The sequence below is a fragment of the Osmerus mordax genome, chromosome 24 (assembly GCF_038355195.1).
Source record: "Osmerus mordax isolate fOsmMor3 chromosome 24, fOsmMor3.pri, whole genome shotgun sequence".
NCBI lineage: Eukaryota > Metazoa > Chordata > Actinopteri > Osmeriformes > Osmeridae > Osmerus > Osmerus mordax.
In genome coordinates, this window is record NC_090073.1 from 905,752 (window position 1) to 921,229 (window position 15,478).

At 45.1% G+C, this 15,478-nt stretch overlaps 1 protein-coding gene across 1 annotated transcript; it reads right to left on the reverse strand.

The window, feature by feature from the left end:
• Positions 1 to 8,232: 8,232 nt before the first annotated feature.
• Positions 8,233 to 9,822, reverse strand: adra2b (adrenoceptor alpha 2B). Its single transcript, XM_067228159.1, has one exon. It carries the CDS (start codon positions 9,820 to 9,822, stop codon positions 8,233 to 8,235), a length of 1,590 nt encoding a protein of 529 aa, XP_067084260.1.
• Between the last annotated feature and the right edge of the window lie 5,656 nt (positions 9,823 to 15,478).

Here is a 15,478-nt window from a genome sequence, read left to right on the forward strand (position 1 = left end):
TCCCCTCTCTTTCAAACCATCTCCCCCTCCATCATAACTTTTCTTCTCCATGTCCTAAACTCCTCTCTTACCTCTGGCACCTTCCCCTCTGCCTTCAAACAGGCTAGAGTTACCCCTCTACTCAAAAAACCCTCCCTTAACCCTGCCGTCCTCCAGAACTACAGACCGGTATCACTGCTACCCTTCCTTTCAAAAACAATTGAACGTGCTGTATCTAACCAACTGTCTAACTTTCTCTCTCAGAACAACCTGCTTGACCCCAACCAATCGGGCTTCAAGACTGGTCACTCCACAGAGACTGCCCTCCTTTCAGTCACCACTGCCCTCCAGTCTGCCAGAGCGGCTTCCAGGTCATCCGTCATCATTCTGCTGGACCTTTCTGCAGCGTTTGATACGGTTAACCACCAAATCCTGCTCGCCAGACATTCTGAGATGGGCATCACTGGCACTGCACTCCAGTGGATCTCATCCTACCTGTCGGGAAGATCCTACCAGGTTTCCTGGGGAGGCAAACTGTCAGGACCTCGCCAGCTCTCCACTGGTGTCCCACAGGGCTCCGTCCTTGGACCCCTCCTCTTCTCTCTGTACACCACCTCACTTGGACCAATCATCACCTCCCATGGCTTCTCCTACCACTGCTACGCTGACGACACGCAGCTGTACCTGTCGTTCCCCCCGACCGATCCGGGGATCTCAGCTAGGATTGAGGCCTGCCTCACAGACTTCTCCGCCTGGATGACCGAGCACCACCTCCAGCTGAACCTCGCCAAAACAGAACTTCTCATCATCCCGGCTAAACCCTCCATCTCCCACGATCTCTCAATCTCCCTGGGATCTGCGACGGTGACCCCTTCATCCTCTGCCAGGAACCTTGGGGTTACCATGGACGACGAGCTCTCCCTCACGGCCCACATTGCTGCGGTCTCCCGGTCGTGTAGATTCACCCTCTACAACATCCGGAAGATCAGGAGATACCTGTCTGAGCACTCCATCCATCTGCTAGTCCAAGCACTTGACCTCTCCAAGTTGGACTATTGCAACTCGCTGCTCGCTGGTCTCGCAACCCGCCCTCTTCAGAGGATTCAGAAGGCAGCGGCCCGCCTGGTCTACAATCTACCCAGACGCTCCCATGTTACCCCGCTCCTCATCTCTCTCCACTGGCTACCTATCATGGCCCGTATAAGATTCAAGACCCTGGTATTGACCTTCCGAGCAGTGAACGGGACTGCACCCGTCTACATCAAGTCTCTCCTGCAGCCTTACACCCCCACCCGTCACCTACGGTCTTCTTCAGACAACCGCCTGGTGGTCCCACCGCTCAAGACCGCCCGGTCCCAACACAAGCTCTTCTCCTGTCTGGCCCCCCAGTGGTGGAATCAACTCCCCACCTCCATCAGAGACACTGACTGTCTCTCCACCTTCAAGAAAAGGCTCAAGACGCACTTGTTCCGGGAGTACAACGGTACTTAGGAATGGTTCGCTTGACCCGATGTTAGTTTCCTCAAAGATCACAATGACTCTTGCTTAGAGACTTGTTGCTCTTGTGGTTAGTGGTAACTGTTTTAAACTGTTTTTGTGGCAAAAAGTGTCTTCTGTCGACAAAGGGTACCAGTGCTAGCCTACGTCACTACGTCAGCACACGTTAGCAATGACGCATGGATACAACGTGATAGAGACGTTCTAGCACGCAAATTGGAGCTTGGATTATGAGTGAAAAATGCCAACCCCCAAAATTACCAACCATTGGGTTTTGTTGAGAAAGCAATTTCGAGTGGATTTAGGTCGTGAAAGTCTTTGTAATTTGAGCGAGTGCGGGTCGCCCGTGAGACTGCCTAGGCGGCAGCCATGCAAGCGTCATAGTAGTTTAGTATTTTCGTAATTTTATAGTTCAATTCTACACCAAAAAGCAGAAGGAGGGCAATGTTATGACGATATGACTATTGTGAAGACAGCCAGATGGTGAGATTTTAATGTAGGTTGCTGTAAAAACTTTGATTGGTTTGCTACATGAGAGCCCCGTCAGCCTCCGTTGACGATTGCGTCAGCTGTTGTCGATCTCTGATGAGTATTTTCTTAATTTCGTACCAGGGTCAATTCTACATCAAAAATCAGAAGGTGTTTTAAAGATATGGCGATTGCGAAGATAGCCAGCGGGTCAGTATATTTTTGTGATTTGTGTAAAACTTGGAATTTGAGTGACACCGCGGCTTGTTTTGACGTTAGCCTCAGTCAGACTCGGCTCGCCCACTGGCAGTGTGTAGTACTGTCAATGCCACAGCTAAACTTTATGTCAAAAGAAACTTTCTCATTTCCGGCGCTTTAAAACAATCAGTGAACTGTGGAGCAACAGCAGCTAGCTTGCCTCTAGCAAACTTATATTGAATTAGCCATTTACCCCTACATTAATGTCCAACTTATTTACGTTTTGGGGGGCATATTTTCAGTAAGCAGACGGTGCAGTACTGTTTGAATCGCGATTCCATACTGCCAGTGACAACGTTGTTACAGTAGCTTGTTTCAAAGGGGGTTCGCAGCTGTTTCAAAGAGTGTTCTTAATGAAATATGCAATATGAGTAGGCTAAATGCTTGAAAATATCACTAGAAGGGAAAAACTTAGAGGACGGACCCACCTGCAACCGACGCAAGCAAGCACACCCTACAATTTACCCAGAAATTGTACCCTCTCTAGTTTGGATTCTTTTTCATTTGAAAATATTGGTGAGATGTTATTTATTTGCTCTGGTTCACCACAGAGCAGTAGAAAATGTGTTTTTAATTGGAAGTTGCCTATCTATGTCATTTCCACCACACATTGTCTCTTCCGCCACACCATGTCATTTCCACCACAACACATATTTTAAAGTAAAACATATCAAAAACATACAAACAAACCAACTATATTCAGTGGTGTTGATAATTGTGCAGTTATGGGTAAGATACGTGTATACCAGTGGCGGCTGCTGGTCTTTCAAACAGGGGAAGCTCATTTTCGGCCTACATCATATACATTTTCAGTTCACTGGCTAGTTCACCCCTACAACACTAGCCTAGCCTACTGTATGAATGAATGAACGAACGATCTAACCAAAAAATATTTAAAAACCGAAGGAAATATGGGAATTAGGTTCAACTGAAACAAGGAATGTGATGCATAATTGTATGAAATGTATGATGAAAATTGGCTAGCAATTTCGCCAAGCAAATACCAAGAAATAGGTTGCAGCCGATTTTCTTTCCATATTCACCACAGAATTAGAACGGAGTGGAATCTTTGAATGCAATTTTCTACCCTATAACTTTTTGACACAGGTCAACTTTAAAATTATGTAACTTCAGTTGTGATAAAGATATCTGAGTGATTAAAACAGATTTGTTTTCAGGAAGGTTTGTAGTTTCCAAATATGTATAATACCCAAAATACCCAAATGTTCACGATGTGAAGGGTTTCCGCAGGCCGCCACACATTTGTCGTTGTTCAAAACCAAAGCGCTGGGCTTTTGAGCACCGCTTGCATATTTTATTTTACTCATGTCTCTAACCCTAACCCTACTAGCAGAACGTAATGATTAGCATTTTTTAAATGTGCGTGTTCAATAGGCGTAATGGCGCAAAAGGCACGTAAGATACGCAAAAGCCATTGTTGCCAGATTCAGGGATTTTGAGACTATTTACCCCATGGAAGTGGACAAAGATCTGTTTTCGTTGCCTACATTACGGAATTCCTTTACCTGGCAGTTGAAACTTGGGGCTCTCAATGAGCGCCCTCAAAGTGTTTTCCTTGTTTTTTTATATATATATTTTTTTATACAGGCCATTAGTCTGTTTTTTGATATGCAGGGCGGGGCCCTTAAGGCGTGGGGGCCCCCCCGCCTTGCGGGGGCTGCGGGGGCTTCCCAGCCGCCACTGGCCGTCAGGTGTACAAGCACTAAAGTGCATAATTGTAAACATACCAATCAGGTAAGCACTATAAAAAGGCAACAGGTCAGTGTACCTGTCCTCATCAAAAATGGAAAGCAATGTTGCAGGAAGAGGGAGATGGAGGATGAGACGGGGAGCCCGTGGAGGAAGAATGGTAGGGAGAGGTAGACCTGGAGGACATGGAAGAATAGGGCCAAATTGACAGTATCTAATGAAATTCGAACAACATTGGTTGACCATGTTGTGAACCATGGGGCAACATTGAGAGAGGCTGGACAGAGAGTTCAGTCCAACCTCAGCAGATATACTATTGCAACAGTAATTTGGACATTTTGACAAGAGCACAAGTGACAACTACTTTTCTCTACTGTCTACAGTACAGTACAGTAAAATGTAGCCTACTATATGCACTACACCAGTACTTTTTTGGTACCCACTTACTGCAGTCCATGATTGAAACAATTTACTGTATTTCATTTGCTGTATACTTTCATTCATCTCCACAAATGTATTTGCTGTGTTTACAGTATGTAGCCTACTATACAGTATTCAATTTGAAATGTGTTCTGATTTTCTGCAAAGAATGCAACCTTTACGTAGACAATGTGGAGAAATACAGTAAATATTTTCAGCAGTGTGCAGTACTGGTCTTGTATGTTGTGTTTGTTCAACATATTAATGTACTTGTACATACTCTACTGTAACAATATCTCAGACAAAATCAAGCAGGTTATATCATTAGAAAATAATAGTTAATGTAAAAGTGTTTTATATTTTGCACAACAGTGTGTAACTGGTTCAAACAGAGTCCAATTTTATGAACCATGTGTGTGGCATACGGTGACAGAAATTGGTTTTTATACATGATTGTATAGTTTTGAATGAAGTGTTTGATTTGGCAAAAGATTGGAGGTGTTCTGCTACTTGTGTGTCTAGTTGTGTGAATCGTGTGTTGTGTTGTGTTTTGACAAAGTGAGCCCTGTTTTTAAAATTGTGCTTAAGCAATTGGAAAAAACTGTAATAATAATAATGGATTTTATTTGAAACGCACTTTAACTTTGAAACAAATCTCAAAGTGCTAACTGCAAAGGAATTAGGATTTCGGTTAGAGAAGCGGCGAAGCCACGCCAGCGTCCTCTCTCAAGCGTCCTCCTGCGTTCTCTCACATCTTCACACACACACTCTCACCTTCTCACACAGACAACTTCACACACTCTCTTGCACACTCCCACAAACACAGGTCAGCAGTTTTTGGTCCCATAGAGCAGTGGTTCTCAAAGTGGGGGTCGCGAGACAGCGAGGGGGGTCGCAAGATGATTTCCAGAAATCAAGGAACATTTTAAAACAATTAGAAATTGCATATTTTAGCCAAAATGTTAACAAGTTAAAAATAGTTAAATGAATGCATGCAAATAAAGTACTTGACCAAAGTAATGACCATTCAAATGAATGGTCATTACCCGGCTTCCACAGAGCTTGATAACAACCCCAGTCATTTGAATCAGGTGTGCTGGAGCAGGGAAACATCTAAAACATGCAGGACAGGTGCTCTCGAGGACCAGGATTGAACACCCCTGCATTAGTTGAACTGTCAAGCGACCGAACGTTAAAGGCAGCGTTCTCAGCCAAGACACTGGCTGAGTTTTGGATTTCAGTGGAGAGGGAATACCCATGGCCGCGGGAACTAGGGGTGCTGAGGGTGTTGCAGCACCCCCTGACAGCACGAGAATTTAAAATAATATGACTTGAAAATCCACCACCGCGGCACAGCCACGCAGTAGCGGACTGTCCATCAGGAGCACTGGGAGAAGAATAACGATGGAAAACCAGGCTAAGAAACGTAAGGGTGGGGCTGAAAAATTAAGAGACAAAAAGACATCACCTTCACTAGACAAGGTTTTACCAATTGAAAAACAGCTATGTTTATTTTACACAAAGCTCAAAAAACATTTTGCGCTCAAATAAATGACTAAAAATATGGCGCTCGCATTAACTATCAAACTCCCATCACATTACATTTACATTACATTTAGTCATTTAGCAGACGCTCTTATCCAGAGCGACTTACAGTAAGTACAGGGACATTCCCCCAAGGCAAGTAGGGTGAAGTGCCTTGCCCAAGGACACAACGTCAGTTGGCATGACCGGGAATCGAACTGGCAACCTTCGGATTACTAGCCCGATTCCCTCACCGCTCAGCCACCTGACTCACCTGACATCAAACTCAGAATGTGCATGCATTAGCAGGTTAGCTGTGGTGGCGTATAAGGGGGCCGGTCTGGATCAAAGTCCAGGGCCTATTTTTACTCCCACGTATACGTAAACCACCTCCGTGGATGCGGGGGTCGCGAGACACTGGCACCATTATTTTAGGGGTCGTGGGCTGAAATGTTTGAGAACCCCTGCCATAGTACTCAAAAGGCTTATGCAGAACATTCCACACTCTCTCTCTCACACACTCTATTACACACTGTCACACACACTCTTACTGCATCCCTTGGTCTATGTCTGTAGCTTGCTTTCCCCACAGCCCCATCATACCAGACCACTTTCTAAGGCAGTAGTTCTGTGTGGAGACAGCCGACACACACACACACAAACCCACTGCTGTGCTGTAACCTTGGTGAATCCTCCCCTTTAACCACACATACAATAAAACACATTCATGTGTTCCTAAAAAGACAGTCATTAACAGTCATGTCAGACATTAGAAACAGGACGTCCTGCTTGTTTCAAATTTGCTCACTCAGTCCAGTTTCTGGTTTGACCAGACTCAGTCAGACCAGACTCAGTCAACTAGAACCAATCTCAGTCCAGGTCCACCACAACCAATCCAACTTGAACCCATCATTGAGGCCCATTATAACCAGACTCAGTCCAGGTCCACCAGAGAGAGATCCACAATCGGGTCCTCTATGACCATCAGAACCCAGCTCAGTCCAGGTCCATTAGAACTAGAACCCGATTAGTCCAGGTCCCCCTTGCTTATGGGTCCGGGAATCAGGTCCTATGGCTTGCTATTGGCTGTGTACAGTGTTCATTATAAAGCCCAAAACCACGGAAACAGGAATTAATTGTTCATTTTTAAATCAATGTCAGATTCCTTTTCACATCTGTACTGGAGCGTGTAGAGCACAGGCAATGTTGCAGCAAGGCGTCAGTTTTGTGCTGAGAGCCCATCCTACTGGCTGCTTCATCCAGACCCAAAGTGTACAGCTGATCTGCATTTCTTGTGTATGTGCCCCCACAGTGCTTGTGGCTGAAGAATTTCTTTGAAATACAGACGCTGATAGTCCAGATCAGTTTACTGTGTGTATTTCCTGCCGTGCTGAAAAAAAGAGTTGTGAGAGTGGGGAAAGGAAGGGTCTTGTCAGTGTTGAGATAAGTCCACTGTCCATGTCTAGCTGAGGGTGCTGCTGAAGGTATCGACCCCCCCCCCCCCCCCCCCCCAAACTGTTGTCTATGCTTTCGCATGCTCCCACATAAGAGTCTCTCAGAAAAGGTTTGTAGTTCTGTCTCTCCTCCTCCACTCCTCATCCATTCCCTCTCATGTGGATCAAACAGTGACCAACACAAGTTGAGCCTGTTGGGGTGGACCTAGCCAGTATGTGGCTGGCCAGGATGAGGTAGGGCTGGCCAGGGGGGTAGGGCTAGCAGGGGTTGAGTGTGGCAAGCCAGGGTGGAGTAGGGCTGGCCAGACTGACAGTGGGCTGAGCAGGATAGGGTAAGTCAGACCCTAACAAGACTCAGTCAGGTGCCTTCCTTGTGGTCTGCTGTGCTGCCTTGAGCTAACAGATATCTGGATGTGCTTGTGATAACAGGACAGATCTCTCTCTGTCTCTCCCTCCCTTTCTCTCTCTACCTCCTTCTCTTTTTCTCTCTCCCTCTGCCACTAAGAACAATATTTTATTCTACCTCTGTTCCTCTCAGCTTCTGGGAGGTGTCTGGGAGTCCTCTCCTGTTTGCCTAAAACTCTTCACATGACACGTCAACATTTTATTGGCACAGCGTTGTTCTAGAAAGTGTCTTTGTTGAACTGCCGGCCACATTTTCTGAGTGGAACTGGCTGGCTTCTACCACAGTGCTGAATGTAACAGGGATGAGACCTAGGAATGCACTATTCAAGAAGTATGAATGTTCTGGATTCCATAATGAAACCAAAGGAACATAGTCTACAAAGAATACTTTACTTTTCTTTATATCTCAGTTTATACGGCTGGAAAAAAAGATGTTTAGATCTCATTTAAGGCCCTCTCCTGAAACAGAGAGGGGAGTACTGGGGTAGGGAGAGGGGCTGCTTATGGAGCATCCACTCTAGAAGAAGGTCCCCTTGCTGTTCTGACAAATAATTTTCTTGAAGGCCTTCCGGAAGTCCTTGTTGAATATGGTGTAGATGACAGGGTTGAGACAGGAGTTGCAGTAGCCAATCCAGAAGAAGAACTTGAAAAGGGGCTCTGGGAGAGAACAAGCTTGAGGACACACCGCCTGCAGTGAGTAGGAGAAGAAGAAGGGGAACCAGCACACCACGAACACGCCAATCACCACCGCCAGCACAAACGTGAACCTCTTCTCCCGGTTCACCATGGCCTTACGCCGGGCAGCACTTGGGGTGGTTTCGGGCTTGGACCTTCGCCCCACCACCAGCCTGGATCCCTTGGAGGTCGCAATCATGTCCCGATAGCGCTGCAAGGTGGCGGGGGAGTGGATGCCCCCCCCCATGGGTGACCCCACCCCACTGACCCCTCGACCCCCTCTCTGCCCAGGCTCCGGGTCACTGTCTGAACTGGAGGTGTCGTTGTTATTGTCAGCCTTCTTGCCCCCTCGACGCTTGCCCTTCTTACCCCCCCTCTCTTTGGGTTTGGTAGGTGTGGAGAGAGGGGGTGTGATGGAGGGCGAAGGGGTGAGGGGGGAGGAATGAGGGGATATGGTGGTGGGCGTCGGACCTAGAGAAGGAGAAAGTGGGTGGAGGAGATTGTTGGGGGTAGGGGGGGGGGGTTGAGGGGAAGAAGGGGATTCTCTCTCCAGTTTGATGGAAGAGGGAGAAAGGGTGACTGCCAGGGTGGGGGGTCTGGCATTGGAGGTTTTCTGCTGTGTCAATGGTGTGCTGTCTCCCGCCTTCACCCCGTTGGCTTGAACCTGGCAGGGAGTCTGGCTGGGTGTGGCAAGGCCATCCTTCCGGGGCTTGCCTGGTGGGCAGCGCGTCCTCTGCTTGGCGATCTGGTAGATCCTCATGTACACCAGGATCATGATGAGGCAGGGCGCGAAGAATGAGCCGATGGTGGAATACAGGATGTACCAGCGCTCGTCGTTCAGCTGGCACTGGGGTCCTTTCTCGCTGCCCACAGCCCCTACCTCACTCTTGTTGAGAGAGAGGAGAGGAGGGAAGGAGATAATGGACGAGATCAGCCACACCACCACAATGGCCGCCTTGATGCGCGTGGGCGTGCGCTGACGGCCATAGGTGACACGGGAGATGGACAGGTAGCGGTCCAGAGAGATGGCACACAGGTGGACGATGGAAGAGGTGCAGAAGAGAACGTCCAGTGCCAGGTAGATCTCACACCACAGAGACTTGAAGTACCAATAGCCCAGCAGCTCATTGGCCAGAGAGAATGGGATGATGAGGGTGGCTACAAGGATGTCCGCCGCAGCTAGAGACACTAGGAACAGGTTCTGTGGCCCTCGGAGAGACCGGCTGGTCAGCACCGCCATGATGACCAGGATATTGCCCACTATAGTGAAGACGACCATGAGAGTGATAGCTGTGGCAAAGGCTGCTGTGGCCTCGTGGGAGTAAGGCGCCAGCTTGAGGCTCTGGTTGCAAGGCAGAGACCCGCCTGCCTGAGTGCTGCTGTTCCATCCGTCCAGTCCGATGGAACAACTTCCATCCACAGGCAACGACATAACTGCTCTCCCCTTCAGTTGGCTTTCAGAAGAAAGAAGGTACTCAACACAATTAAGTCAGTTTGGTTGCTTTCTTTAAATGTTATAGAAAACAATTTCCCCAAAAATCCTTGCCGTCAATCATTTTAAAACGTTTAATTGAAAAGATCGGTTGTTAATAAAATACAGTTCTGTTAATTCTTGAACATCTAATTCTATTATCGCAGTTCATCATCTCTCTTTTTGGATGTTCCCGCTCACTAGACACAAAAAACTCTAATCTAATTTAAGATTAATACATGGCCACACAGGCGAGATTGTGAGAAACTAATGAGCAGTCTGCCCGTGTTAGGTGGGAAAATGTGCGCGCCGTCTGTGCGTCCTGTGCCGGGAATGCGCCTTACTTTTATATTTCCGAAAGAGCTCCTGGTGCACAACACCTCTCTATTCATTTACTTATAAATAGATTTAAAGTGATTTGTTTACATAAAGGACTTGCTATCTTGCTCCCAAAAGTTCCATCTGTGCAGACCAACGAACATACAGCCACTGTACTTCACCAACGCTATAGTTGGCTAAAAGTTCAGAGATTTATAAAATGTTCTTATCTTGTCCTTGGAGAAGTTGCATGAGCCGTCCAACGATGTGTGCTTCAAATGTATACTTTTTTGTTTGTTTGTTGTTTTTAACTGCTGCAAACGTTGCTCTCTGAAGTCAGGAGGCAGGACACAGGACTACTGCCACAGGCAGCCCTTTAATAGGCTTCTTGAGCGAATACCAGGATCCTCGGTTAGTCCGGTTGACGGTTTTACAGACATAAGAATCGGAGGAGTCTGAGTTGAGTTCTTCATGTGTAGTCATGTTGGAGCTCGAGGACCCTCGATCAGTCTTTCCCACTCTCGCCAATTCTTCTCTAGCGCTACGTTTAAGTAGTATCTCTTAAAAGTTCAATACATAACCACCGCACATCTTGTGCATGAGCCGGACCACGAGCATCAGCCTATTAACCTAAGCGCTTTTCCTCTCCTCTTCTCCTTTGCGCCTAGTGATGTCAGTGCGGGCGTCATTGGATCCTGGACATCTCTCTCTCTAGCTCGCTCTATCTCTCTCTCTCTTTCTGTCCTGTCTGTGTTGTCGTTGCATCTCTCTTTAATGTGAAGCCTGCCGTATGTTTCATGGCAAGTATATACCTTGTTCTTGTCAATAAACTCCGGTAATATAGAGAGGGATTGAAACACATTTATCCTGGAGAGTAGAGAACGGAAAGGAGGAGAGGGGGGAAGAGAGGAAAGAAAGATATGGGCAGAGGAGGTATAAGAGGGGAGGACGAGGGGGGAGGAGAGGATAGGAGGGGAGTTGAGAGTGAGGGAGGAGAAGTGATTGTCATCATCCTCATCTTTAACCATTGTGTGTGTTATTTAACTTTCTGCATCTATAATTTCACTGTCAGAAAACCACTTACTCTCCCACCATCTATCTATCCATTCACTCACGACTTTAGATCATGGTGGGTTACAGTAAATCATGTTGGACGAGGGTTAGATCATGTTTATTTAGGGTTAGATCATGTTTGGTTATAGTTAGATCATGTTGAGTTAGGGTTAGATGGTGTTCAATTAGGGTTTGTATTGAATCCTGTAGGGTTAGGGTTAATCCATGTTGGATTAGTGTTAAAATTATATCATGTTGGTTATATCATGTTGGTTTAAGGTTAGGAATGAATAATGTTGGGTTAGAGTTCAATTATTTGTTCTTACGGCTAGATCATGTTCGGCTAAGGTTAGATTATGTAACACATTTAGATTCTATATGATCTGCTGCTTTAACGACAAATTCTGCCCCCTTGTGGAAAGCACATTTTAATCATCACATTTTTGTAGAAATGGGTTTTTGCTGAGGAGTAGGACATTTGACTGCAGATCAAAATTTGCAGGTTCAAATCCCCCATTATGTTGCTTTGAATGCAAGTTTGCTAAATTAATACAATGTGTTATACATTTTAATTCCAGAATGTGAAAGTAATTGTGTGTGGTTGTGTGCATGTGTATGCGTGTATTGTGTGTGAGAGGTGCTGGTATTTTGCTCCTGAAATAGGTCAAGGTCAATTATCTGTTATTCACAGATTATGAAAGTACAGATTGTAATCAAATGATTTGTCAGACATTTAAATATATTAGGACAACAAATATTTGGAGAAGATATGCTTAGTTGAATGTTGGTAAGCCTGAAATCAACGAGCAGAGAGAATCCCCTTGAAAGATTGAATTTGTTCACACTTCTCACAGGCAGGAATAAATGGAAACAATGGCTGGTTGCAGGTTCATATCAACAAAGAACAAGAGTGAGTTGTGAGTAGTGAGATGCAGGGTACAGTACTGTATAGGGGTACGAGGAGGAGAAAGAACAAGAAAAATTGCAAAGAGCAAAGCAGAGTAGTAATTTCTGATAAATTGAGCTACTATGATAGAACATGTTTTCATTCATCAAAAGACAATGACGGATAAATATAAAATTTGTTACATTTACATCTAGTCATTTAGCAGACGCTCTTATCCAGAGCGACTTACAATGAAGTACAGGGACATTCCCCCGAGACAAGTAGGGTGAAGTGCCTTGCCCAAGGACACAACGTCATGTGGCATTGCCGGGAATTGAACCAGCGACCTTCTGGTTACTAGCCCGATTCTCTAACCGCTCAGCCACCTGACTACTTGATAGTGTATAATTTTGATCACTTTGTTTATGATGTGAGAGGAGTGTTTGATTTTGAGCACAGGTAAAACTGTTTTGAGGCGAAAGTTTCATTTTGCAAGAGGATTCAGAGGTTTTGTAAATAGTGCTTGAAGAAGATTTTGAGAAAATGGGTGACTGTTTCAAGAAATGTGTTTGAGCAATTGTGAAAAACTGTAATAAAATGTTCGGCTGTGAAAGTGTCTGTTCTTCCTCCACGGTGTGGTTCTCTTTCAGTCCTGAAAAATACAAATACTCTGAGCACACTGTATTCTATGGATATGCAGTATTACAGTACACAAGGCAAATAGATTTTGTACCTGTTCTCCATCCTGAAGGTTATGAAGCATAGCGCAAGTTCAGTCAGGCAAGACCGCTCCCTGCACTTGGGCATCTTCGACAATTTCACTTCTAACTCCCCCCACTAAGAACGCTCTTCTTTCCCTCTTTCCTATGTTGGGCTGTCATATGGTTCAGTTCGATTTTCGCTCCCGTCTATCAATTAACGCTGTTGAAGAATCACATGATCGTGCCTTTAAATAAGATTCTCTCCCCGTGTAGTTTGTCCAGGCTATCAAGTGCGCGACCCTCCACCTCCCCGTCGCCACCCGGTTCCTGTCTCTGTGTTCGACTTGTTGGTCGTCGGCTGCCGCCACCGCCACCAGTGTCTGGACTCCGTGGGGGATTCTTCTCGGATGTTGGGCAGGCGCCCTCTGATCTATTATTCCCCATGGGGTCTAAGCTCCAAACATTGTAGTACAATTATCATTCTGTAATAAACATCACTTACTCATACCAGGTCTCTCCTGATTGAACTAATGATGGCAGCAACTGTGAAGTGGCTGAGATTTGGTTGGACCCTCTGGCCAGCCTCCCTAATGCTCAAACCATGGTTGAGCACATGGTCTACCACAGTGGCCCGAATCTCATTAGAGATGACCGTTCTCCTTCTTTCTCCTCCTCCTCCTCCTCCTCCTCCTCCTCCTTCTTCTTGTCCATGTCCTTCTCCTCTTCCTCCTCCTTCTCCTTGTCCTCCTCAACCTTGTCCTCCTCTTCATCTTTGTCCTCCTCTTACCCTCCTCTTCCTTCTCTCTGTCCTCCTACTCCTCTACCTGCTACTCCTCCTCCCCCTTGTCCCCCTCCTTCTTGTCCTCCTCTTCCTCCTCTCACTCTTACCCCTCTCCTTCTGTGGTTGTCAATATGTTCTAAGTTCTCCATTGTTCACCAAACAAAACCAGAGGCCCAAGGCCCTTTTTATGCTGCAGTCCTGATTTTAAATTGCTTACCAGACCTGAGTGTTTAGAGATTTGAATAGTTGTGTGTTGTAGGTGTGTGTGCAACAACTGAACATTGTGTGTAGTATTTTGACAACAAGGTGATGTGTAATTGACATCAGTGTGTAAACAAGGCAAGTCAGGGTCTAATGCGATAAGGGATTGTGAAGTAGTGCCAAATTCGGTCGAGCAATCGGTACATGAAGTGAAGGTTGTGAAAATTGTGCCAAATTTTTGATTTTTGTGTGTTAACAATTGTGGAACAACTGTAAATAAGCTATCTTTGAATATCAAAAAATCAAATTTTATTATTTTCAGTGGCAAAAAATCTTACTCAAAGGAATGGGCTAAAATTAAAATGTAATCTCTTGAGATGCCTCAAGTGTCATCTACAATATTTTTAGGAATTATTATTGATGAAAGTTTAAGTTGGAGTAAACATATTGACTGTGTTACAGTTTTTCTCAATTGTTTACACACAAATACTGGTACTTGAGACACAATGACCACAACATGTAACTCATGCACCAACCCCCTGAACCAATTCTGCTAAACTACAAGCACAATTCTTGCTTTACACTCAAATAGCAGTTCTAAAATGCACTTTTTACAAAACACTACACACAATACTTTGTGTCATGAAGAAAATTTTTTGTTTTCACAAGGAACACACTGCCATTCAAATATGCACACTGACTCATCGCATGGGCAAACACCTGTCACACAGTTTTACAATTAGCAATCAGAGCTTTAGCATAAAAGGGCAACAGGTGAGCTCTTCTGTTTTGGAGCAATGGATGCCAACATTGGAAACAGAGGCAGAGGAGTGAGAGTAAGAGGACAAGGAAGGCCAAGGACTGTAATGTCTGATGAGATCCGAGCCGCTTTGGTTGACCATGTGGTTGACCATGTGGTCAACCATGGTCTAACTATGAAGGGAGGCTGGGCAAAGAGTACAGCCAAATTTGAGCAGGTACACTGTAGCATCCATCATCCGGACTTTCCAAAATGAGAATAGGTAAGAAATCTACTCTCACTACAAAATTGCAGTAGGCCTACTGCATATCAATACAGTACTCAATGAGTACAGTAGTACAGTATTGCCTGTGGACTGTTCTGTAGGACTGTAAAAATAAAGTATGTTTCAAGTATTTGAGAAATGTATTCCTACTTTGTATTCCTACACAGTATTTACAGTATTTTACTATTTGTTTTGCAGAACTGAAAGATTACCAACACAAGGTGGTCGGGAACGTCTTCTGTCTCCTGAACAGGAAACTGAAATCATGAACATGGTCCTAGAAAAATAACGGCATAACATAACGGCAAATACAAAGAAAAATACTAATAATGTAACTGTATACCGTATACAGTAAATTATTCTGTTGTTTTGTATGCAGACCACTGTATGTGCAACTTTGTGTTGGTTGGGATATACACTGTGTACATTGTTTTTGTTAATTACAGTTTTTCTTGATTGCTAACACACAAAAATGGTATGTGTAAGCCATCCCCACAAAACCATTTTGCCAAATCCCAGCAGAAAGACCATGTACCCCAATCTTTAAACACAATTTACCCTTTTTGACACATTTCTCAGGTTCATTCACACTTCTTTGCAAAAGTCTAAACACACCTCTTACTTTAAGACACAATTATCACCATTATGTAAT